At 38.1% G+C, this 26576-nt stretch overlaps 1 protein-coding gene across 3 annotated transcripts in view; it reads left to right on the top strand.

Moving 5' to 3' along the window:
* PARD3B (par-3 family cell polarity regulator beta) overlaps positions 1 to 26576 on the top strand; it is a gene marked incomplete at its 5' end in the record, with an annotated part of 1039339 nt that overhangs the window by 611119 nt on the left and 401644 nt on the right. For all 3 annotated transcript variants that reach the window (XR_014296988.1, XM_082658175.1, XM_082658174.1), the window contains one exon: positions 7088 to 7203. Coding sequence is in view for 2 of the 3 variants with exons in the window: in XM_082658175.1 (XP_082514301.1) it covers positions 7088 to 7203 (116 nt within the window). The remainder of the gene's footprint in view (positions 1 to 7087; positions 7204 to 26576) is intronic.

The following is a 26576-nucleotide window of genomic DNA, read 5'->3' as shown; positions in this document are numbered from 1 at the left end:
AAAGGAGAATATTCCCAAGTACAGGAAGCAGGGAAAATGTTAGGGGGAAAAGTGATACTTGAGCTGAACCCTAAAATATGAATAGGAGCATGGACATGAAAAGAGCCCCAGAAGGAAGAGAATTTCAGAGAGAGGCAAAGGCAGAAGGAACAGATGGAGGTAGGAAAGTAAGTTGATTTGTGCAACTTCTATCGTGGCCGATTGGCCAGATGATCATGCCCAAAAAGCAAGGATAAGGAGATCAGACTTCATTTGGTAGATAGTAAAATCTTACTGTGGGAGTTCAGCAGGTAAGATTGGGTTTTAGTTGTGTACAACAAGGATTATAATTTTTGTGACTTTCTGTTTGAATAAAACAAACAAAAAAAAGCAAACCCCCAAGGATTAGATAAATGGAGGAGAGTTAATATCTGGTAGAAGCCAGAGGCTCTGTGGATACCTCCTGGGGCCATGGCAGTGAAACTTACTGAGGACCTGTGCTGGGGAGGTTGGGGAGAAACTTTCTCGGGTGGGAACCTTTCAGGGGACAGAGGTAGTTGAGAGATATTGCAGAGCTAGAATCATTGAGAATTAGCAACTGCCTTTTTGGCTGCTTCCGTGTCGCCACATATTTCTTCCCTTCCCTTTTCAGGAAAGCATGTTTCTCCACGATCTTGAAAAACAGCTTATATTGGCTCTCACTGCTGTAAATCTTCATCACATGATGTGAACCAGCAACTTCCTTTTCCCCCTCTCCCTCCCTAACTCGCTGTTTAGGCTTCCATTCTCACCCTTTTCTAGAGCTGCTCTTTTTAACATTGACAGTAATCTCCTTTCAATCAAAAGTATAACTTTTTCTCAGTCTTAAATCTTCTTTTGATCATTGTCATTCATGTGCTCACTCATCCATTCAAAATTATTTATGGAACTCTAAACTGGGCGCCATAGAAGGTACTGGAATGGGTTGGAAGCATCCCTGCCCACAAGGAATGCAGTGTCCCCTTGAAGAGACAGACACACAGATAATTAGCAAGCAGCCTGCTGAGCATGAGATACAAAATGTCATTGGAGCCTAGAAGAAAAAGCCACTAACTCTGTAGGTGTCAAGGAAGGTTTTTTACAGGAGAGGTAGTGTTTGAAAGGTTTCTTGAAGGATAGAAAGGAACTTACTAGGCAGAAAAGAGGTGGGAAGGGCAACTTAGGTTAGGAAAACCACATGATGGGAGAGGGAAAATGCAGTGTGTTCAACGTGGCTAAAACATATAGTATCTGGGGAAAGAATCTACAGGAAGGGCATTGTCTGCCATGCTCTGTGAGCGCCATGCTTCTCCAGAGAGCAGTGGAGAAGCATTGAAGGCTTTGAAGCCTGACAATATCATGTTAAGTGAGTTCACTTGTGGAGAATAAATGGCTAAGGGAAACCATAGACAAGGATACTAGTCTGGGACAACCAGCAAGAGAGGAGAGGGGCTTGAATGAAGGGAGGAACAGCATAGCTGGAGAGGAAGGGACAGAGTCAAAGGCATTTTTGGAATGGAAGGAACAAATCTAAAGCTTTGAATCAATCTCTCTCTCTCTCTCTCTCTCTCTCTCTCTCTCTCTCTCTCTCTCTCTCTCTCTCTCCCCCCCTCCCCCTCCCCCTCCCTCCCTCCCCCTCCCTCTCCCTCTCCCTCTCCTAGGGTCCTGTGACCTGCACCATCCTGCAAACTGCTGTGTTGCCTAGGTGACCAGCAGCAGTGGGGGTTTGCATGTTGGAAACTTACAGTGGAGGAAGCATTGGGAGGGAGCCAGGAGGGCTGAGCAAAAGAGGCTGTCCTGTCTTAAAAAAAAAAAAGTTAAAAGCCCCCCTGAAAGGGAAAAGTAGTGCTTTTAAGGGATGGAACCAGTCTTGTGAAACAGAAAGCTACTAATTCATGAGAAGTGAAAAACAAATTTGATCAAACTAAACTTATGCCTGTACTTTGAACCAAAATGAAATCAGGAACCTACTGAACTTATTTGTACTATTATGTCAATAATTATTTGACAAACATTTAGAATATGAGTGTCTAAATTAAAAAATATATATTTAATATATTTCCTTTATATATATGATATAAGTATATATATTATATGCATATTATATATATAAAGGAAATGCAGTTTTTACTGTGATGTCTCAGGGAGAGTTTAAGACAAATCGCCAGCAGACAGAATATACTGAATTTGATTAGCTGTTCAGACAACATTTGGTTATTCCCTACATGTTCATATTTTCCCTCCCTCTTGGTTCTCTCTCAGTTCTGCTCTTTCCGTCTCTCTTTCTTTCATACGTGTGACCTGCATCTACTCTTATTCAGAGTAGCCAATCATTGAAGCTGATCCGTGGCCACCTGAGACTTCAGACATGCCCCTCAAAACCTTCCCCTGCCTTTTTATTTCAGACAGTTCTCCTTGAACATTCATGGGGGGTCTTCTATGTCTTTCCCATTCCTGATTTGTCACTATATTCAGGACATTGGCATATGTTTCACACTACCCTTATTTATTCATTATGCAGCATAATTTGACATTGAATATCATTTCTCTTTGATAGATTCCCTGGTTGTTCATGGGGGAAATACAGTCTTAGATAATCTAAGACACGTCTTTGGCCTGCTGTCAACTTACAGCTTCCTCTGCAGCCCATTCAGCCATGAGCACATGCTAACTGCCTTCAAAATTAAAATATGCCATGTTTTATAGTTAATCATTGTGTCACCCTCTCACTCCAAAAACTTCCAATATGTAGCATAAAATTACAAACTGTTTTACTAGTCTAATGTATGTGTCTACGGTATTTTCACATTAACCAACTCAGTACTATACTCATTATTCAAGTACATTAGAAGTTCACATTGGCTCCAATCACATCGTGTCTCATATTACACTTCCTTCCTTCCTTAAATATCTGCCAATCTGATATCAGCCTTGTTTCCATTTTGTACCATGGCAAGAGGGGTCCTTTTATTGAAGGTTTTCAATGTGTACACTTGGCCATGTTCAAAACAATGCTAACAGAGGTACATATCACCATGATTAATTTAATGGACATATCCAGGTATGCATATGTATATATACAAACACATATATGAATATATGTTACATTCATATGTACAAAGCAGCTTTTTATTTTCTTTGATCATCTTTGATGGTGTCTCCACATCATGTTATTGCATTGTCATCTTGTTTTTTCAATGGGAATGGGGGTAATTGTTTCTCAAGAGTTTGGGAAAATTTGAGTTCTTATTCTTAATTTGTCACGTAATGCCTGGTTTGGTAAAATATTCTAAAACAGTCAAGTGAGGATTTCCCTGGCGGTCCAGTGGTTAAGACTTTGCCTTCCATTGCAGAGGGTGTGGGTTCAATCCCTGGTCAGGGAGCTAAGATCCTACATGCCCCATGGCCAAAAAACCAAAACATAAAACAGAAGCAATATTGTAACAAATTCAATAAAGACCTTAAAAATGATCCACATCAAAAAAAAAAAAGAAAAAAGAAACCAAGCTAATAAATAACTAAATAAAACAATAAAGTGGATTAACCAAAACATTACTGAGTTGGGTAGATTCCCATAGTCTGCCTTGAGCAGAGCACTTTAAATGCAGCGTGAGCTGTTTTTTGTTTGTTTGTTTGTTTGTTTTGCGGTACGCGGGCCTCTCTCACTGCTGTGGCCTCTCCCGTTGCGGAGCACAGGCTCCGGACGCGCAGGCTCAGCGGCCATGGCTCACGGGCCCAGCCGCTCCGCGGCATGTGGGATCTTCCCGGACCAGGGCACGAACCCGCATCCCCTGCATCGGCAGGCGGACTCTCAACCACTGCGCCACCAGGGAAGCCCAGCGTGAGCTGTTTTAATGAGGAATATTCATGTTGGTTCTAAACCTCCTCCCTAAACGTATTCATTATAACGTGGCATCTATTTTGATTAACCCTTTAATTTTCTTTTATTTCATGATATGAACCACTGTTGAAACAAAAAACTAACCTAAAATGCAAGCTGCATGAGAGAGTGCGCATGAAACTGCAGTAAGAGGGAAAAGTCTGATTTCCGTGGGCTCAAGATCAGCAACAACCTGTGTCCCAGGCTAGCCACCATTTTAGCCAAAGCTTTTGCAGCTCTGGGAAGAGTTCAAGAAACCGCAGTCTGGTCCTGGCTTTGGCACTGGCCAGCTGTGTGACCTTGGAACATCAGTCTCCTCTTTGGGCCTCAGTGTCTTATCTACAAGATGAAGAGTTAGATGAGGTGACCTTTAAGGTCTTCCAGCTCTGAAATTCACTGGTTCCATGAAGGCCATGAGTCTCTCTGACACTAAAACCGTGTCATCACAAGAGATCAAAGGATGAAAACCTAAGTGCAAATAAAGGTTGAGTAACACATTTAAAGGCAAGTGCTTGCAAAACATCAATGCTCAGGGGGAAGCTCATATTCACCATGGCATCTCAGAATTCTTCTTTAAAGTGGGCTAAAACAATTAAAATATTGCTATTATGCCAAGCCAGTGTCAACAGCACTAGCAGGTCAGGATTTTTGTTTACAATTGACATATTTGTCCACTACCACTAGATACCACATCTAATATGCCTTATGTCGGTAGCTTTCTTTATTGAGCATGTAACCAGACACCAAGAAAGAAGCCAAAATAAGAAAGAAAGAAAGAAAAGAAAAACCTTCATAATTCTAAAGAGTTGATTTAAGCTTCTTGAGGAAATTTTCATGAAAAAATGTACAGTTGTCCCTCGGTATCTATGAGGAGTTTTTGTTCCAGGACCCCCGCGGATACCGAGAGCTGCAGATGCTCAAGTCCGTGGTATAAAATGGTATAGTATTTGCATATAACATCCTCCCATATACTTCAAATCACTTAATACAATGTAGATGCTATGTAAATAGTTGCCAGGGCATGAAAAGTTCAAGTTTTGCTTTTTGGAACTTTCTGGAATTTTTTTTTTCCTGAATATTTTTGATCCCAGTTTGGGTGATCCTTGAATGCCGTACCTGAGGATACGGAGGGCAGATTGTATAATTTCTTTGCTGGAGAGTGCCTCAGGCCCTCATTCAAAGACCACCACGCTAACCTACAGAAACAAAGGAAAGGATTAATAGCTTACTTTGTTGAGCTCTTACTGTGTGCTAGGTACTATTGTCAGTATTTAACATATCTTAGTTTATTTCATACTTACAATAGCTTTCTTAAGTAAATTCTATTACTGTCCAATTTTAAAAAATTATTTTCCATTATGGTTTATTACAGGCTATTGAATGTAGTACCCTGTGCTATACACTGTGTCCATTTTATGCACTAGTAAATTGAGGCCACTCACCCTAGCATCTCGCTCCCAAGCCCAGGGCCCTAAACATCATTCCTTCTAAACAGAAGGAGAGAAGGGCTCTTAGTCACAAGCCCACAGAGAGTCTGACAAAAACAGAGAAGGCAAAAAAACTGTACAAAAAACTTGGATAACTTGAAAAGCAGAAACTTAGTCATTTGGGAAGCTAAAGAAGGTCTATGTGTTTATCTGTTTGTTTCCTAAATGTTTCTACAGCACTTACTCTGCACCAGACACTATTCTCCTTACTTTGCAAATCTTTGTAACTCATTTTATCTGATGCCAACCCTAGGAGGTAGGAAGTGTAATTATACCCATTTTATACATAAGAAAATGGAAGCACAGAGAGGTTCAATAACTTGCCCAGTCCCACAGCTAGTAAGGAGCAGAGCCAGGATTTAGAAATGGGCAGACCTGCTCTGGAGTCTGTGCTTTTGAATGCTGTGCTGTATTATACTATATTACACTCTATTACAATAACAGAGGCCCATTCATTCAGCAATATTATTATTGCTGCAAGGCAATACTAAATATACATGACTAATAAGTTTCAAGAAAAGATTAAACTTATTTTGGTGTATTTGGTTAAGAAATCGAGATTCCCCAGTACATTTTATAAGGATTCTCATTCATGACAGTTGAATTTGGGGGTTATTTTATTTTTTACAATGTCAAATCCCAACCGTTTGAAAAAAATTCAACCTCAGTACTTTCAGATTTACCGAGGATACTTGATTTGAGTTTTTACTGTATTTAAGATTAAAGTTGTGTTGAAACGAGCTACCATATTTACTTTATAAATACATGTACCAAGGGAGAGTAAAGTGGCTGTAATTTAATTCATGAAAAGTATATAAATATAATTTATTTCTAGATCAAGAAATGAGGCATTGTCTGTAATTCCCTTATATAATCTCCATCCTCAAGCAAAATAAATAAAATATTCCTCAGAAATGGAATTCTTTGAGATTACAAGTACTAGGAAGCCTATAATGGGCATTTGATGTATCTTTTGTCTAAATTGTCGGCTGTGCTTTTCCTGTTACTTCCTGTTGGTATTATTGATGAGCAGACTATTTGCTCAGCATTAACATTAGTTTTAGAAAATAGACCTAAATAAAGTAGAAAACCAAACTACGGCAGCCATTAGTCATTCAACAGAATGGTTTTCTAGAAAGGATACAACCCTTACACTTGTTTTTAAAGGAAGGGCGTTCTTAGCCCACAGATCTCTCTTAACCTGCCTTTAGGCTCTGCTGGTATCTAGTGACATCCTTTGAAGCACCAGTGCTTTGTGGGTTTGCTTTGCCCACTTAAAGTTATATATTGTATAGCAGGATCCCAACTGGCAGAAATCAGTGAAGAGGAAAACATGGTATTAGCCAGAGAATATTATTTAAATTGCAGAATATGATAAAATGCATGAAAACAGAGTTGCTATATCTCGTAAAAGAAACCTGAGGTTCACGAAGTGGTGGAAAATGCCTGGTTGGGGCTTCCCTGGTGGCGCAGTGGTTGAGAGTCTGCCTGCCGGTGCAGGGGACACGGGTTCGTGCCCCGGTCCGGGAAGATCCCACATGCCGCGGAGCGGCTGGGCCCGTGAGCCATGGCCGCTGAGCCTGCGCGTCCGGAGCCTGTGCTCTGCAATGGGAGAGGGAGCTGCAGAGGGAGCGATGAGGGGCTGTATTCAAAATGAGAACTGCTGAATAAAAAATAAGATTTTATTCTAAACCTAAATATGGCATATGGCATCTTTCTGCAGCTCTGGGGTGGATTCAGCAGTATTTTTTCCGGATCAGCGCCTCAACTTTAGATCTGTGACACCAGCCAGGCAGCCTGAATCAATGAATCTGAAAGCCTCAAAGAGCATGGACCTTGGTAAGTGAGGGTGAGGTGACATCCAGGTCAACTGTCCAGCCTCAGCCCATCTATCTTCTTGAATGTCCTGCCATTGTTTCTTCAACTCCAACCTTAGGGGGCGGGGTTTGCTGAAACTTGGAAGAGGGGATATTGGTCATCCTATCTTCCTGTCTCCTCTCACACATTTAATTGTAATTACCGCTTTTTAAAAGAGAGATAAGTGACATTTTTATGTATAGGTCAGAAAAATAGGAGTATTCTTTCTGGAGGATCTGAATGCCATTAAGCATCTTTAACTCACCTGCCTTTACATTTGTACTCTCACCTCTGCAAGTGTTCTTCTGTTTCTCATGTACATACCTGTTGCAGGGCCTGGGAAGATAAGGCAGTTCAATGAATCCTCTTCTACAGGGCATCCCATCTCTCTGTGCAATGGATGGAGATGGTGGCAGTGGAGAAGATCTATCTCTATAAGTGCCCATCTCCAAATCCTGTAATACCAGAGGGAAGAGGGGTCCCTGGGTTTGCCAGATTGAGGGAGTCAAGGTACTTTGGTTTCGTGCCCAGACAACCTCAATGAGATTCTGAGTCCTACAAGGAATTTCTGGGTGACTGTTGGCTGCCAGGGCAGAGCAAGGGTCCCTGCAAACTCTGTTCTCCAGGCTCTGGAATGTGAGATCCCGGAAGACATCTCAGATACCCAAGCACATTGTTGCACTCCCATGGGTCCTTAGAGAGAGAGAACTATTGGAATAGGATGCTGGTGCAAAATAACTTCTCAGCAAAATATTCACTGCTTCCTGAATGCTCAGAGGCCAAACTTTGCCAATGTCTTTTTTGTTTGTTTGTTTGTTTTCCGAAGCATATTACATATTTCATTAGTAGCGCCAAGAAAATGGAATAATCAAAACTGTGTGTTCCATGAAACAATCTGATAAATAGTGCTTATCTGTTACTCATTTATAGGAGTTCAAAAAGATGTTCAGTCACGATGAAAAAAGAGAAGTTGATTCTATTTTCTATAAATTAACTAGATCGCTGGGATACATTTGCTCTAATCACTTATAGTAAGAGACTGACAGAAAGCCTTAATAAGGAAGCTGTCTCGAGCACTGGTCAAAAAGGGGTATTTTCTCAAGCGTTAACCTCTGACCAAAGGAATAATGTGTGACAGTGACACAGATTACTACTAATAATTTAAGGAGCAATTTGTTTTTATAGAGTGCTTGATAAATATTTCCTGTCCTGTCTTCCCAATTTCTCTGTAAAGAAGATGAATGCGTAAAAACTGCTCTCAATTTGGGGTGAGAAATATATTACTCTTTTCCTCATTTAATTAAAAAAAAAATAAGTAGCCAGTAGTGCGGTTTTTAAAAGTCTCTGCAAAAGAAAAAAATAGCATCCATTTTAAGAAAGAAGAAAATTATATCAGTTCCATAAAAACAAAACCTAAGCCATGTCCAGAAACAGTTTTTCTGTTTACATTTTTTGTTACTGAAAATTTTGTTTCTGAGAAATGTTCTCGTTTAGAATGAAATAGCCCTTGCAAAATATGAATAGTTAGCAGTCACCCTTTGCATTTTATTGTACTTATAACATAAATGACAGTAGTAATGTTTGTTCAGTTTTACATAGTTGGGCGAAGATCATGAGCTCTTGTCTTCAGGATACAGGTATCAAACATTGGTTTAAATGCACCATTCAGCACAAGCACTGGTATGTGCACCATACAGCACAAGTGGTAAAATGTGCTATAAAAGCATTTTGTAAGAAAAAATAGCCTCAAAAATAGCCTTTTGTAAAAGCATTTTGTAAGAAACTATCAAAGTTTGGTCCCTTCCAGGAAAAGCCAAATTAAAGCTAACAGTCTTTCAGAGGGCTCTGAGGTCAACGTTCTAGGGCCATTCTGAACCCCTATTCTCAGAACAATTGAGTGAGCTCAATACGTATGTTGTTTTTTCTCAATGAATAAGCTCAGGCGGTACCAGAATGGTAAACATTTGGAAGTGTCTTCCCTGTTTGATTAGATGAAAAAGATATTGTAAGTAGTTTAGTTTTCCATATATGGCACTGGGCCAACATAAGGAATGAATATATTTGATAAAAAGGTTGGTGACTGTGCTTAGAGGAATAATCCTCTCGGGGTCAAGATCCATTCTTCAAAAAGTTTAAAAAAATTGAGGTATTTAGGTTGAACAGCAAATTAGGGCTACTTGATTGTGTTTGACCTAGAAAAACAGCAATTTCATATGTTCAAAATGAAAAAGATAAACCTCCTATTTACTGCATAATTTATGTTGGATATTCCTCCTTTATAAAGCCTTTAAACTTCTTCAAAGGCTAATAAGCCTCATTGGTACCTTCTTTGTTTTTATTTGTTTCATTTTTGCTGCTGAGTCTAAGCTAGTATTTTCATTTGCATATTATGTTCAAATTATTTTAAAGGTGAGTGGGTTCCATTTATTTCTTTTCACTTATGTTTCCAAAGACAGACGGTTCTTATTGTGAAAAATAAAGACTTCTCATCCCCATCTCCTTCTTTTACTTCCGAGATACAAACATGATTTTAGTTTGCTATGTATATCCTTACAGAAAATTTTAGTTTGCTATGTATATCCTTATAGAAAGTACTCTACCTAATTGCCATTCCATCTATGTACAGACATCTCTGTGACACGTTGTGTTTCTTTATACTAATTGTATAGTGTTATGTTATATGAATGAATCTTGATTTATTATTTACTTTTCCCCTTTTGATTAAATTTGGACTTACTTGAGAGTTTGTATCTTTTGGTTTGGATAAGGGGGTTTGCTGCATTTGTATTTCTTATTTTTTATTCTATGATTTGTTTATTCATATTCTTTGCCGAAAATGTTTCCATTTGTTAATTCTTTTTCATCTTTAGACTATTGTTATGTATGTTATAAATAACTTTTGCCATCTATTATTTGTCTTCTTAGTTTGATCGTGATATCCTCTACTATAAAAAAGGCTTTAGTCTTATAGTCAAATATTTCCATCTTTTCCTTCATGACTGTTTGGTTTTATTTATCTCATTTATTTTCTTGTACATTTAAAGGCTTGGTGGTTTTTTTCCATGTTTAGCAATAATTTTATTCATGGTTTATGAGGTGGAAAAATTTTTCTCCATGTAAATAGGCAAATTATTCATAATTTACTGACTTTTATGTCCTTCCCCCATTAATTTGGAATGCAGTCACATTGAATACTAAATTCCCTTTCATACATAGGGTGATTTCTAGACATGCTGTTCTATTGATACATTGGTCTGTCCCATGCCAGTATCACCCTGTTTCAATTGTCATCTGACTACACTGTATTCTGATAACTTATAGAGCTATCGTCCTCTGTTTTTTCTTCTTTTGTAAAATTACTTTGGCCCTTCACATGCATTTATTCTCCCACATGAACTTGAGATCAGCTCATCAAAAATGAATTTAAAGATTAAAGAGGAATGCTTCTACCATGGGTGTGCCCATTAATTTATGAGGTTTGCTCTTGGTTCCTGACAGAAATGTTTTGATCAATTTAAACAAGTTTCTTTGTGTTCCTAGCTTCTTGAAAAGTTTTTTTATTTCCTCACTTTGTTTAATCAGGAATGGATGTTGAATTTTATTAAGTGATTTTAAGGATCTATACAGGATGATCATGTGTATTTTGTTCTTTATTCTATTAATATAGTGAGTTATTTTAATAGATTCCCCAGTATTGAATCTTTGATTCTTTCTGAATGACTCTAAATTTTTCTGTGCATTTGAAGAAGGTAGAAATGAGCAACAGCATTTATCTATGTGATCTAAAATGTAGGTGTAAGACTCTGATTATAATTTTACTCAGGGTCATTAATTCCTATATATCTAAAAGTTATAGATTTTTTGAGGCTATTCTGCCTCGATATTTGTGGGTACTTTTGCTGGCGTGCATGTGGCCACATTTAAGTCAGATCAGAAATGATTAAAATGATGAATAAAGGGAATTTATTTTTAAATAATTAGATGTAACTATGCTTATTCAAAGGGGTTAGGGTGTCATTTTCTGGGTTTTCCAGAAAATCAATCTTTTCCTACTAATTGTAGACTTTCCTCTATTTATTTAAATTACCAGAATTACTATGTTCAGTCTGGATCCCTTTAATTTGTTCATAATTGAGCTTGTGTGGGTGTTGAGCTGGAAGCTCTCAGGAGCTGAGTAACACAGCTGCCTCTTTGGCCTTTGGCATAGGGTTTTCCCCCAAAGAGCTGACCTTGTTGGCAGTATGCCAGAGAGTCACATTCAAAGACTTTTTGATGAAGCACAAACATCTTCAATATCCAGGCCTGGTGTTTTATGACCCCCGAATGCTATTTAAGAATTAGTCTGAATTATTCAGGGAACAGCACTTCAGTATTTTGGCCCATTCCCTGACCTAATCTATAGCCCCATTCAAAGTTAAGTTTAAAACGCTATTTCCCGCAAGATTTTTTTCCTGAGAGTTTTCTCTCCTGTTTCAAATTGACCTCCTACTCCCATTTCAGAAGGGTGTTGTGTAACACAGTTAGAGGAAGGCTGAAGGCAGTGCAGATGGAAGATGCTGACCAGCTGTCCTGCCTCTGTTCAATGAGAGGAAATGAGCTTAAAGTGATGCATGAGGCATTGGGACGAAATTTTAGGACGTTTCCTGACAATGAAGGTTGTTAACATTCCACGTCTCATAGTCTCTTAAAACTGTGTGTGTCTTGAATGACTATCCCTAAAATCAAGACGATAGATTGGTTTTCTTTCAAGATCTGTGATACAGCAATTTATTATCTGCTAGTTCCTTGCTGAAATTTGTATTAAGATAGAAATGTTGGTAGGCATTCACAGTCGAAGTAAATTATAAATCTGATTTCTCATTTCAACAAAAGATTTGGGTCACGTTTTGAATATAACCCTTTCATACACATCAGGCATTCCTCTCAGAGGGCAGTCAGATATCTCTAGTATCCAATGGAAGATGGGCATGAAAAAAGTTAATTAAACCCATTCTACTGTTCTAATACTTTCTTTTTAAAATTATTTTTTATATAGTGAGGAACCTTCATATGCATTCTCAGAAATAAGACAAAAATCCTGAACACTGAATACACAGGAGAATTTTTATAAAAGTGTATATTCTGATAACTGTCATGCTGATTTATCAATTAAAATATATCATATGATGCCATATAATATTTTAATATAACTTTTTATTTATATCCAGGGATCTTCTTTATTGTCCATCAGTAAGTAATACCTCTGGATATTGTGAAAGCTGAATTGAGTACCACTATTTAAGATATAACTTTGACTTATTAAAAAAACAAAAACAACAACCTGATTGGTAAAGAAGAATTAATGGTAATACTAAAAGAAAGCACCTACCATCTCTATTAGATGAGGAAGAGTTCAAGGACACAATCAGGTGAATGTCCTAAGCTTTAGGAAGTCAAAATGAAGGAATTACAGAGAATATTTACTCATTGATTAAACAAATGTTTCTTGAGTACCTACTGTGTGCCGGGAAGTGCATTAAATGCTGAGGATTCAGTAGTAAATGAGAGAAATGGTGCTTGCTGCAGATACCTAGATGACAACCCTAACAAGAAAGGGAAACTCAAGAGTGAAGATCCCCAAAAAGAAGTACTGACATGATGATAACTCATCTCAGAGAGAGGAAACGGGAGAGGCATCTGAAGCACAAGTGTGGCTACTCTAAGAACTAATTGTTAAGCTTGGCTGTGTAGAGAAGAGAAAGAGAGAAGCAAAGGGTGTGAAGAAAGAGTAACAATAATCTAAAAGAATCAATGTAGGAAGAGTTAAGCAGCTGCACACGATGAGGCTTGCAAAACTTTTAAAAGTTAGACAGTCAAGCTATTTTTAGAGCACGAAAAAGAAAGCGTGGTGGACCATTGTTTACAGCACGTAACAGCTGTCAGGTGGAAAGCAGAGCCACCGGTTCCTGTGTTAATTTTATCTTCATGCACACAAGAGAATGATGTTCACACTGGAAAAGCATGGCTGCGAGCAAGAGGAAATCTAGACACTTTGTATCCATCCCTGTGCACTAAGAGGACTGTGATTATAAAGTGACTATTCCTGATCATTAGAAATTAGGAGTAGAAATTAGTAGAAATTCTCGGAGGATTTCTCTTTGTCAAATGAAAAGGAAAATAAGAAAGTGGTCACTAGCCACCTCAATGCTGGGGTCTCTGAAACAACCAATGTCTGCTTTCCTTTTTGATAGGATTTCTAGACTGATAAATCAGGGAAATATTATACATGTAGTTTACATTGATCTTAATAAAGGTATTTCCATTTGTTTTCTGATTGAGACTTTTACCAAATTATGCACTAAGCTAGGTAATAGCATTAGGATGCCCTTTCCCAAAATGTGCTAATTAAGGTGCATTGTCACTCTGAAAGGAATTAAATAACATATACTATAAGACTCTGTACTTGGGCCCTCTTGTTATATTCTAACAAAACAACAGAATTTGATGAATATTGGGTATATAACTTGGATGAAGACATGAAAAGCGTTCTTACCAAATTTTCAATAGATGTTGTCTCAGAGAATTGGGTAGTATGATAGACTGACAGAATTAGCATTCAAATGATTTATTCAGAATTGAAGAAGATAGAATTTATCGAGTGATGATGAATGCATTGAACAGCCATTTATTGGATACTTTCTCTATGCCAGGCAATACCTAGGTAGATAAGATAAAGCCTCCACTCTTACGGTATTGTCATTCTCGTTGGGTAAATAGATGATAAGGTTGCATAGCAGTAAATAAATAATAAAATTTCAGATAGACATGATTTCTCTGAAGCCAAATTCAGGTAAAGATGAAGACTGGGGAGAGGCAAGCCTAGTTTAGATAGGGTGGTGCAAGATAAAGGCAATGTCCTGAAGTCGGGTTAAAAGAAATCAATTGTACGAGTGTAGAGTTTAGGAGACCTGGGATAATAACAGTTACTGAAGGTGTCCCTGTGTTTTAGCTCTTGCCTGACATGGCCACCCCCAAAACTAGTTCCGTGTTACCAGATTAAGGAAGACAGCAGTTCCACTGTACCCTGGCCTGGCCATAACCCACCTGGATAGAATGCTGTATTTAATTCTGGCTACAGTATTTTAATAAAGACAAGAACAGAGTAGATGCATCCAGATATTGGTGAGAGGCCTTGAAACCATGTCTGATGAAAAACAGTGGAAAGAAATAAAGGTATCTTGCCTGGAAGAGAGGTGACTTAAGAGACATATGAGAGGGCTTCCTTGGTGGCACAGTGGTTAAGAATCCGCCTGCCAATGCAGGGGAGATGGGTTCGAGCCCTGGTCCTGGAAGATCCCACATGCCGCGGAGCACCTCAGCCCGTGAGCCACAACTACTGAGCCTGCGCTCTAGAGCCCGCGAGCCACAACTACTGAGCCCATGCGCCACAACTGCTGAAGCCCGCACACCTAGAGCCCATGCTCCGCAACAAGAGAAGCCACTGCAACGAGAAGGCCACGCACCTCAACTAAGAAGTAGCCTCCGCTCGCTGCAACTAGAGAAAGCCTGCGCGCAGCAACAAAGACCCAACTCAGCCAAAAATAAATAAATAAATTTAAAAAAAAAAGAAAAAGAGACATATGAGAGGTCTCCTTAGATATTTTCATGGTTAATATTGAAAAACTCAAATCTGTTTAAAATCGAATCTGCACCCCAAATATATCAAGCGATGATAGCCAGATCAGAAGATACATCAAGTTTACAAGCTTTGAAATCTAGGAAGTTAATAAGGATGGAAAATTAATTCTGGTTTGTGGCATATTTTGTGTGCAAGGAAAGAATAGATACATAAATTGAAACAACTCATGAAGACTGAGAAGCAAAATTCATCAAAAAAATGGAAAAGGAGACACTGTGCATTTTTTGTCTTTAGATAAAAGGTACGGTTTGGGTTTTTTTTAATTTTTTAGTGTACCTTAATATGTTTAAATAGAGTAACCACACAGGTTATAACTGAAGTAGGGTGACTAGATGAAAATAGGTTCAATGAGTTTAGAGAAATTACATATCAGAACTCAGGCTGAATTCTTCTCTGTTGCGAAAAGAGAAACCAGGAAAACTTAGAATAACTGACTTCACACATCCAAAGCCAGGCCTCTTTCAAAACATTAAGAAAAAGCAACATTTGCGTTAACTAAAACATATAATTAAATTTTAGACAATTGCACATTTAAAAATGAAAATAAATTAAATGAAAATAAAAATTAAAATAAATTAATAAGTAAAATAAATTACTATTAACTAAATTATAGTGATATGGATCACTTCTCTATACCTTTAATATAACTAGATCATTATATTGAATATAGCAGAATAATGCAGATTCTGTTTAAAATTAATTGGAATAACTATTGGGGTTGGAAGCAAAGGTACATAAATGCTTCTTTCTGTAAAGGACCTCTTTCTCGCCCTGTAATTCCATAGGTATCCTTTTTTTTAATTGAAGCGTAGTTGATTTACAATGTTGGGTTAGTTTCAAGTCTACAGCAGAGTGATTCAGTTTTACACATATATATATTCTTTTTCAAATTCTTTTCCATATGTATTCTTTTTTCTTTTTAAATTTACAGTCCCTAAGGAATATATTTTAAAGAAGTTCATTTTCAAGACTAATTTAACTTTGTGTTCATTATTACTATTAGGTAGAAAAGGATGCCTTTTTTTTTTTTTTTTTTTTGCGGTACGCGGGCCTCTCCCTGTTGGGGACTCTCCCGTTGCTGAGCACAGGTTGCGGACGCGCAGGCCCAGCAGCCATGGCTCACGGGCCCAGCTGCTCCACGGCATGCGGGATCCTCCCGGACCGGGGCAGGAACCCGTGTCCCCTGCATCGGCAGGCGGACTCTCAACCACTGCGCCACCAGGGAAGCCCCAAGGATGCCTTTTGTGTAGAAATTGTACCTTTATGCTATTCAATACTTTGTGTGTTGTAGGCTTCTCTGAAAGTTGTGGCACCTTCCATCCCACTCTCATGCCCTTTTCCATGAATAAGTGCTGGTAAATACCTTAAACACAGTTGCTCTCATTCACCATTTGTTGCGTGAAGGACTAAGAGGCGCAACTCTCTCATATGCCCTATCAGAAAAAAAAAAAAATGTTTAAAGCAAGAACCATCCCTCTTACATAAAAACACTTAACCTAGTGCCTAGAACATAAGAAGTTCAATGATGTTATTAGTCACAGCATCAATCGTGGAGAGGGTAATGTCAGTAGTGGTATCAGAGGTGAGCCTCTTCATATCCTACTCGTATTTTTGTACTTGGTGCCTGACTTGAGCTGCCGGTATAAGTAAATTCTCCTCAAGTCAATGTTGTGAAATACTGCAGAAAAGGTTGCTGTGGATTTCGTATGCAGATTCTTAATTCAATCATGGAGTCACACATGGTCTCAAATGTTGCCATGGTTTTTCACAAAGATTAGGTTTCTTTAAGCTGGGGTATTGTTTAGTGGCATATGTAGATAAAGTAAAAATTTAGTCTCGGGAAGAGAAACCCAAGGCTCTGTTTTCCCACAAGAACTATAAAGAAAACTATAACATTTGGAAATGTTTATAATTGAACCTTAACCAATGACATTATGCCAATGACAAACCCATGCCAATCTTTCTTAAATTAGCTTCTGTATATTTAGAGCATTATTTGTGCTCCGATGGGAAATCCTGATCAATGGAGAATCTGCCTCATCCTTTAGAACTGACATATTCTGGGCCCCTCTTAAAACTTGGATTAGTAAATGAAGTGCTTTCTTCTTTATATTGAATATTTTTGCACCTCAGTTGAGGCTCTACATCTCTGATACTAACCATTTTAAATAAGGCCAAATATGAACTTTCTTTCCTACTCGCCTTTGTTTTCTAAACCACTGTTCATATTTAAATGAAATTCTGTTCCTTTTTTTTTTTTTTTTTTTTTTTTTGCGGTACGCGGGCCTCTCACTGTTGTGGCCCCTCCCGTTGCAGAGCACAGGCTCCGGACGCGCAGGCTCAGCGGCCATGGCTCAGGGGCCCAGCCGCTCTGCAGCATGTGGGATCCTCCCGGACCGGGGCACAAACCCGTGTCCCCTGCATCGGCAGGCAGACTCTCAACCACTGCGCCACCAGGGAAACCCTAAATGAAATTCTGTTCCTTTTTAATAGAACTTTTATACTAATATAAGAACATCTTCATAAAATATGAAGCTAAGGAAGCTTTTCAAAGCTAAACAAAATACTTAAATTCTCCTTGCAAATATGAACCATTTTACTTGTTTTGAAGCGAGAGTTCCATTAGCTGAAAATACTATATATAAATATATAATTAAATATAGTATAATAAAATATCATATAAAATATATAGTATAATAAATACATGTTAATGAAGTTTGGCAGTTTTATAGTTGTCTCTTCCAAATGCTATTCAGAATGATAAATATTTGTTACTGGCAATACTTTATGCAGAGATTAAAACTACTCTAGGAAGGTACAACTATCTCATTTTTAAGTGCAGAAGTTGCAGTTCTTTAAAAAGCAAAACTTCTTTGGTCTTATGTATTTCTATTCTCATATATACATATTCATATTTTTATATTCTAATTTTTCCCCAAAGTGATTCTACTGAACATATGCTTTTAAATTTGGGTCCTTTAAGAATAATCTAGCTTAAATATTATTCTCTGTGTCTTTGTTTCTATAATACTGCCTTCTAATTGTAAAGCTTGCTCTTGAATAAATATAGCCTGATTTATTTGCTTAATATTATATCATTTGGCTGTAAAAGTTGTCTCCAATTTTTTGCTCTTAGAAATAGCAGTAGATTGACCCTACTAGTACATAAACCTTTGTAAAAATTCATAATTATTTCATCATTGTGAATTTCAGTATGTATCATTCTTTGATCAAATGTTATATAAAGATTTAAGGCTTTTTTGATATATATGACCAGCTGCCCTCCAGAAGGGAAATTACACTCTTCTCAGTAGTATATGGAAGAATCTGGGTGTCATCGTTTTTTTTATTTTTGCCAATTTTGTAGGCTCAACAGGAATATTTTAATTTTACTTTTAAAATTATTGCTGTGGCTAAACATTTTTTTTTTTTTTTTTTTTTGCGGTACGCGGGCCTTTCACTGTTGTGGCCTCCCCTGTTGTGGAGCACAGGCTCCGGACACACAGGCTCAGCAGCCATGGCTCACGGGCCCAGCCGCTCCGCGGCATGTGGGATCCTCCCAGACTGGGGCACGAACCCGTGTCCCCTGCATTGGCAGGCAGACTCTCAACCGCTGCGCCACCAGGAAGCTCTAAACATTTTTTATATATTTATTTATTGTATATTTTCTATTTTGAATCATCTGAGCATTTCCTCTGTAAGCCTGAAAATTTCTAAATTAAATAGCACTTTTTGTAAGTAAGATGTTAATCTTCATTAAAGGTCAAATCTCAGCTCTTGCTCATGGGGGAAAATAGATATTTTGCTTTTACTTTCCTAAAGCTAAGTATGTTTCTTCCTCCAAAGTATGTATTAATTACTACATCTGTATCTTTCATTAAATGGTTAGAAAATGTCTAGTTAAACATGAATCAGAAACAGAGTCAGAACTTGGACTTATTTATGGGAAAAACTTCTAGGGTAAATCAGTTAATCTTACTAAAATAATTTCTTTTTGGTTCTTCACTGGAACACTAAAACTACTATACCGTGTATCCAGTGGCTTTGGCTGATTTAGAGCACATTAGTACAAGGGCTGGTGTTGCCAGAAACACCTACTCTATTTTTATAAGACTGAAAAGTTGTCCAACACTTGAAAACATAATTTCAGTCCCATGTAAAATTCACCCATCCATCCCGTTTCCTTCCTTCAACAAATATTTATTGAGTGCTTCCTCTGTGCCACACACTGTTCTAAATAATTGAGAATTATCAGAGACAACAGACTATCTTATTTCTGTAGGCTACCCTTAGTGGAAATAGTCTCACGAACAGTAATAATAAATGAATAGAGACACCAGAAAGATATTCAGTATAACAAACATAAACTTCCACAAATTGTGGAGAGAAGGAACATGACTGGAAAAGCTAATGTTTCAATTCCCACTTGGTTTCTAGTGTTCATAAGAAAAGGTTACTAGGAACTCTATCAGATGATGTTATTAAAATTAAAGCAAAACTTGCAATAGAGATCAAGTTGGAAATTGACTAATCATGAGTGATGGTTTCAAGCGAGCTGGGAATAGCTAATCTACCCTCTGCTGATCCAGGAACTAACTGACATAATCCCCAAGCACATCAGGATTGTCCTGAAAGAATGTGAGACCTGCAGAGGTTGCAGCTAAAAAGTCTTAAAAGGAAAACAAGAGTGTACCGAGTGATTGGAAAACATTTAGCCCATTTTCTAAATTTGGAAAAAAATACTTAGCACCCAAATTGAGTGAAAACTGAGTTATGTCAGAGGTTTCCTATTTCTATCCTTAATAAATCAGTAGATTCCAGGTCAATAATCTTAGTGCTTTCTCCTTTGTTTTTTTTTTTTCCCCTCTAGAGGCAAATCATAAGTGGCAAAGTCCTCTAATTATGGACTAGTAATGAAGCCTTATCGAAGATTAAAGAATATGTTCGTTAATATAAAAATAGGTGAACATAAAATTGAAACTGAATTGTTTGACTGTCTTAGTAGTAACTTGAATGATATAGTAAAGAACGGTCAAGCAAGTTTGGAAATTTCTGAGTTAAGCAGTCTTCTTAAACACAAGATTGTTCACAACCTTTAATGTGTTGTATGCACATTGCTGGGCATTTAAGAGTCCCCACAAGTCTTCAAGATACAATAATGTGCAGCATCTCCCAAACTCATTTGATCACAGAAACCTTGAGTACAGACCATCTCACAGGACTAGAGCTCTGAGGAATGCCCTTGGCAGAGAAGATGTGTTTGTGAAGTTGAAAGGTGATGTGCAAGAGCCAGAGTAGAGTGAGGAAAGAAAGGATTGCCAGCAAGCTGGGACATGTGAGCAATGCTGTGCAGCGGGATGCAATCTGGGAGAGAATCTCCAGGGTAGAGAAGTGTCTGTGGTCGCTAAGTATGCAGGAATTAACTGCAGAGCAGCATGAAAGAACAAGGATGTAACTAAGCATGAATTAATAATGGATTATGATGACAGAATGTGGCTGACTGCATGCAATGTGCCTCAGAAAGAATAGCACATGTATGGTGAAATAACCTCTCATACATTGCTGGATGACTGTCTATCCAATGGCTAGAAGCCGCTGACTTTCCTTTACTCCTGGTAAAAAGATCAAACTCCTCAGCCCAATGTTCAGGGCAGTGATGATACCTATTAATCTAGAATATGAAGAGGAAAAAGAGAGAAAGCAGTAGTATCTGTGATGGTAGTGGTGGTAGCTAATGTTTTTTTGAGCACTTGCTATATGCCAAGCGTGGTTTTTTGCACAGCAGTTCTATTGCCATTTTATAGATGAGTGTAACAGGGTTTAAAGCGATCGATTTCTGTAAGGTATCATAGCTAGTAAGCGATGGAGCCAGGATTTGAACTCAGGCACATTAAACTTTGATGCCTAGGCTCTAAACCATTGTACCTTTCTGTTGCAAGTGAGGCTTATTAATTTCCCAGTCTCAACTGTAAAAACAGAAGACCATCACCTTCTCTTCTTTCCTATTTAAATTTTAACTTTCATTCAGGACCCACTCAAGTCTTGCCTGCTCCAGGGAGCTGTCATTTTTTTCCAGCTTTCTCTGAATCCTTTTTTTTTTTTTTTTTTTGCGGTACGCGGGCCTCTCACCGCTGTGGTCTCTCCCGTCGCGGAGAACAGGCTCCGGACGCACAGGCTCAGCGGCCATGGCTCACAGGTCCAGCCGCTCCGCGGCACGTGGGATCTTCCCGGACTGGGGCACGAACCCGCGTCCCCTGCATCGGCAGGCGGACTCTCAACCACTGCGCCACCAGGGAAGCCCTCTCTGAATTCTTAAAGCAATTTCTTTTGGTATCCTGAATTTTAGCACTGAATTGCATACTCGTTTGGGTACCTACTGAGTGAGAATTTCTGCCCACTCTAATCAGATTACAAGCCTTTACAGGGTCATATCTTTTAAGTCTTTGGCTTCCTCCTCACCACTTAGAATGTGTAGGTGTCAAGTAAATCCAAGATGGATGATGTGGATGGGTAGCGTTAGAGCAATCTGGCTGCAATCTCAGAAACCCATTGATCTCCGTGATTGATTTGCCTTATCTTACTAAGTAGAAAGGTTCACCTTTTCTACATCAAAATATCGAATGAATGGATGAATAAAAGTGCAGACGAATGCTTAAAGTATAAATGAATAAAAGTGCAAATAAATGTTTGATTTGGGTAGCAGAATAGAATAGGGATAAAAATATTTTAGGAGGGTGTGGAATATAGCAGTCTACGTTCACTTTCACTTACCCAAACTCGTTCATTTGAAAGTGTTTGGAGAAGGTTCATAATAATGAACAGATTTAAGGAAAGAGTCAAACGCAGAAAATACAGAAGGCCAAGGGCTTTAATTCCATTACATAGAAAAGAGTGAAAGCAGTTGTTTAAAACTTGAAGAAAAGGGCCGTGTGCTTTATTTCCTAATTGGAGGAATCTATGAATAAATTAGGCAATCACTTGACATAATTGATTTAGATCATGTGAATTCCCTTGCACTGCCAGGGAGGGTTAATTAGATCAGATTGTTTTGTGGCCCTTCCTAGTCTTCTATCACTGACATTTTTTCCCCTTTGTGTTCTTCTATCATTTCTTTTTGTTATCTTCCTTTTAATCTAAAGCAGTACATCCTTATATTTTAATTTATGAGAATTTTTTCCTTTTGTTTGTTGAATTAGAAAAAGTTGAAGATAAGTATTTCTCTAACAAAAAAACGGTGTGCTTATTTATGACTCCCCTTTTCATTTTCCGTAAATCTGTGTGCAGAAGAGTGGTGTAGTCTGTGCCTAAACCTCGTGCCATGGGAATTATATTCAAAATGTTCCTGAACTCCTTGCTTTTACGTGCAGCAACACGAAATCGAATTACATCAGGACAGAGTAATTTGACTGCGTGTGAGTTGTGGCGAAGGTTGTGTAAGCTGAATATTCAGAGATTTTGCTCACCTTGGGTCATATAGTATTAGTCATCGTGACAAATACCCCAAAATAATTCCCCCAAAATTCTGAATCAAAGAACATGATTAACTTAGAATAAATTGGAGATATTCTACATAGTTTAAACACTTGGTACAGGCTCACCCATTACAGCTCCGTAATTTACGCCCATTTTTATCCACAAAGCAGTTTTTGTATTTAGGTTTAATCCAAGAATTTATTAATACAAGTACAGTCTTCTCCAGCCTCATATGCTAAGACAACTGAGGAGCCTTAAGAGGCCCCATGATCACGTAACCTGACTTAGACAGTGTCCAGCATAGATGTATTAGTTAACACTTAAATCGGCTAAATTAACTAGCCCCTTAGATATCTAAATCTGTATCCAAGTAAAAAAAGATAGTTTTTGTAAAATAGCAGACTATTCTTGTAAAACTGGTTAAATAGTTTTTTACAAGCCATAATTTAGAGATGTTGTTATATTGAAAATGTGGTCACCAAGTCGTTAAGGGCAAGAATTTCTAAAGACAGCTCAGTCTAATTGTCTGCCCCACTGGAAAAACTGATCATATGCTTCATCATTAATGGACTGGGAATATACTTGTGAAAGCAGGCGATAATCTTAAACAGGCGTTCAATATATCATTACCATGTACTTTTCTAAGCATGTGTTAGAAGGTTCATTTTGAAAATAAAATGCTAGTATTAAGAGAAATATGTAGAGAAGGTTATTTGAGTGGAAAGAGAAAATATTTTTTTCTTAAGTTGGAAAAGAGATTTACTATGGCTAGTATCTGTGAAGCTAAGGATGGCATTCATTTTGGATTACACTGTTGTTTTTTAATCCAGCAACATCCTGAAAAATTAATTAATTTGGAAACTCCAGCTTTCTTAAATAAGATTGAGACCCTGTTTAAGAGACACTTAATAATCACTCCCTATTATCCTCATGTTCTGTGTTCAAGAGAATAAAGGAATAATTATAAAATACATGACAAAGGATTAACATCTCTAATATAGGAAGAGCTCTTGGTAGTAATTAGAAAACATTTCAATATAAAATTAGAAATATATATGATCAGACAATTCACAAAAGCAAAGAGAAATTTAATAAGCCAATATATATTAAATATATTCAGCCTCACAAGCAATGAGGAAATTAAGATATTATATTGGCACATATTGAAAAATATATGCACCAGCCTTACAACACATGCTTGTTGTATTTTTAAGTTGATGCTGCCTTACTGCGAGGCAATGTGGTAATTGTATAAGTCACCTTAGCACCATTTTTACCTTTTATCCAGTAATTCCATTTAGAAGAACCATCCTACCAAAAAAAATGGAAGATTTGACCAAAATTTAAGTTTGATTTTTCACTGTAGTGAACTTAATTTTCCAGCAGGAAGAGGATTAGTGAAATTATAGGCTATTAATCTGATAGATATAATAGACTATTATGCAACCAATAAAACTCTTCGGAGTATTTAATGATATGAAACATTAATGATAGAACATTTGAAGAACACAGTGTACAATTAGTATATGTATGTATGTTGAGATGTGCGTGTCTATACATATATAAATAATGGAAGGACATTTATCAAAATGTTAACGTTGATTTTTCTCTTAGTGGACAGTGCAAGGATCATTTTTATCTTAGATATATTTCTGCATATTTCAAATCTTCAAACATGTGTTACACTTAAAATTAGAATAAAATCAATTGGCATCGTTGAAATAACTTTAAAATAGAATTTAAAAAGCAGGTAATCCTGTCCCTGATAGAAATGGGGATATTTGGGGCTTCCCTGGTGGCGCAGTGGTTGAGAGTCCGCCTGCCAATGCAGGGGACACGGGTTCGTGCCCCAGTCCGGGAAGATCCCACATGCCGCGGAGCGGCTGGGCCCGTGAGCCATGGCCGCTGGGCCTGCGCATCCGGAGCCTGTGCTCCGCAACGGGAGAGGCCACAGCAGTGAGAGACCCGCGTACCGCAAAAAATAAAAAATAAGAGCACATTCCACTGCAACTCTCAGAGAACTCTACCAGCAGTGGTGTAATAAACGGGTTTTTTCGTCATATATTACATGAAGTCCGAATAGGGCCAATTCAGTGTCCCAGTGAAGCCATCAGAGACCTAGGCTCCTCCTCTTTTTCTATTCTGTCATTCTTGATTTTTTTGGCCTTTGTCCTCATATTTGTTACTGCAGTGTCCAGATGGTTGCTATATCTTCAGAAATCATATCCATGTTCCAGGCAAAAAAAAAAAAAAAAAAAAAAGTGGTGGACGGGGAGAAGGCAAAAGGCTGTGTCACCTTCTTCCCTCCGTATCAGGATATCCAATATTGTCTAAGAAGTGCTGCCCTGAAAACGTCCACTTTTAGCTTATTGGCCAGGCTACGACATGTCACATTCCTTGTCGCCAGAAAGCAGCTGGGGAGAACGAGGCTGCTGGTGACACTGGGTCAGCCAGCCTACAGTGTATGCCGTAGCTACCCTGTAAGGCTGTATGCTTCTGGTCACAGCTTATATACAGAAGTGCAAAGAGAGCCTCCTGTGAGCTGGCAGAAGTTGAGAGTTCTTTTAGATCTTAGTCTTTAGGGAGTATTATTCCAATCGTATTTTGATGCAATTGTAGAATGGGTAGAAAAGCAGTAAGAGAGCAATGACCTGATTCCCTACCTACGGTCAAAGTGAAGCTTGACCAATTATATATTGAGGCAGGAGCAGAGGTTGAGGAGCCAGAGTTGCTTGGGACAGTGACGGTGCCATTTTCCAGCTGGAAACTCTAGTGAAGGCACAACATATAGAAAGGAGATGCCCATATGGAACATCAGTAAATCATTATTTGTTTTCTTCTTAATGATCCTAAAGCTATGATTTTTAAGTTTATATTTTCATGTCCTGGACTGTTGAAACAGTTCCTCTGGTTGAAGCAGGCAATGATTTTGTTTTTTTTCCTATCAGTCATTCTAGGCACAAGGCTTAGAGCCTACGTGCTTTACAAGGACCTACCCCAAAGGATCCGAGACATGAAAAAATTACTGGCTCCAAACTACGAGAATAAAGCCAGAAATTTGAAATTAATAAATGACTAGTTCTGAAATGTATCATTATGTCAGTTTTATTTATTGCTACATTTAGAATTTATTTTAAAATATCAGTACATTACATTTATATTTTGGGCTTTTTTTCCCCAGCTGACAAGAATTTCTAGGCATTCACAAAGATCGATTAAAAAGTCAGTCAGTTCTTACTAAATGAGAGATTCATACCCAAATAATTTTAAATCAATTTTTCTGAATATCTTTCAAACTTTTATGACAAGAAACTGTATTTAATGTAAGAATTGGGGGCAGCAGAAAGGAGGGGATGATGCACCATAAACGCAGCCCAATGCCTTTCCTTTTTCCCTTACTTGGTTGGTAGCTTCTAAGGCCTCCAAAGAAACCCCTGGTTTAAGGAAAAGAGATTTAAAAATCGCTTCCTGTGAAGTCACTTTGGAGTCTGGGTCTAGCAACTTTCTCCTTTTCCTAGTAATGTTTTCTATTAGTTCAGCCTTGTTCAGGATCCTTAATATATATCTCAATACCTTCCAAAAAAATAGTGAACATTTAATATGTATGTGTAACCACCCTTTCTGCCAAAAAGAGCCTGATTTCAATGAGCTCACCTAATAGATCAGTATAAATTCCCAGCTCATTTCACTAGTGTGTGCAGACCTTTGTGATCCTTTTTAAGGGAATGGTTGTATGCTCTGAATTGGAGAGACAGCACATAAACCCCCAAATTAATATCCTCTAATAAACAGTGAGTCCGGATGACAACTTTTCAAAATCTATTACATACTAGTAGCCTTGGACAGTTTGCATATTAAACAGATGATAGTAGAGTCTGGGCAGAAATATAGACACTATTACATATTTCAGTTCATGCCAGAACAGAAATCTTTTGATAGCTCTTATTGTAGCCAGGAACAGAAGCAGCTATACAGTCCCCAGCCAGAAGCCAGGTGCCAAAATTAATTCATGCAAGAATGAACTGAGTTGCTGTCTGAGTATGAAGTCCATAAGCTCTGGGGGAAATGCACATGAAAATCCTGGGTAGCTCGGGTTACTAGATCTTGAGGGTTATAGTTCAGTTCTGGGATGGCCAGTTAACTTTACAAGAGATACTGCCTCGTGATGGGAGAGTATGTTGCTACCCAGCCAGACACCCCACAA

The sequence above is a fragment of the Grampus griseus genome (genome assembly GCF_964374135.1).
Source record: "Grampus griseus genome assembly, chromosome: 7".
Taxonomy (NCBI): Eukaryota; Metazoa; Chordata; class Mammalia; order Artiodactyla; family Delphinidae; genus Grampus; species Grampus griseus.
The sequence above is the reverse complement of the archived record's forward strand: the minus strand, read 5'-3'. Positions and strand labels throughout refer to the sequence as shown.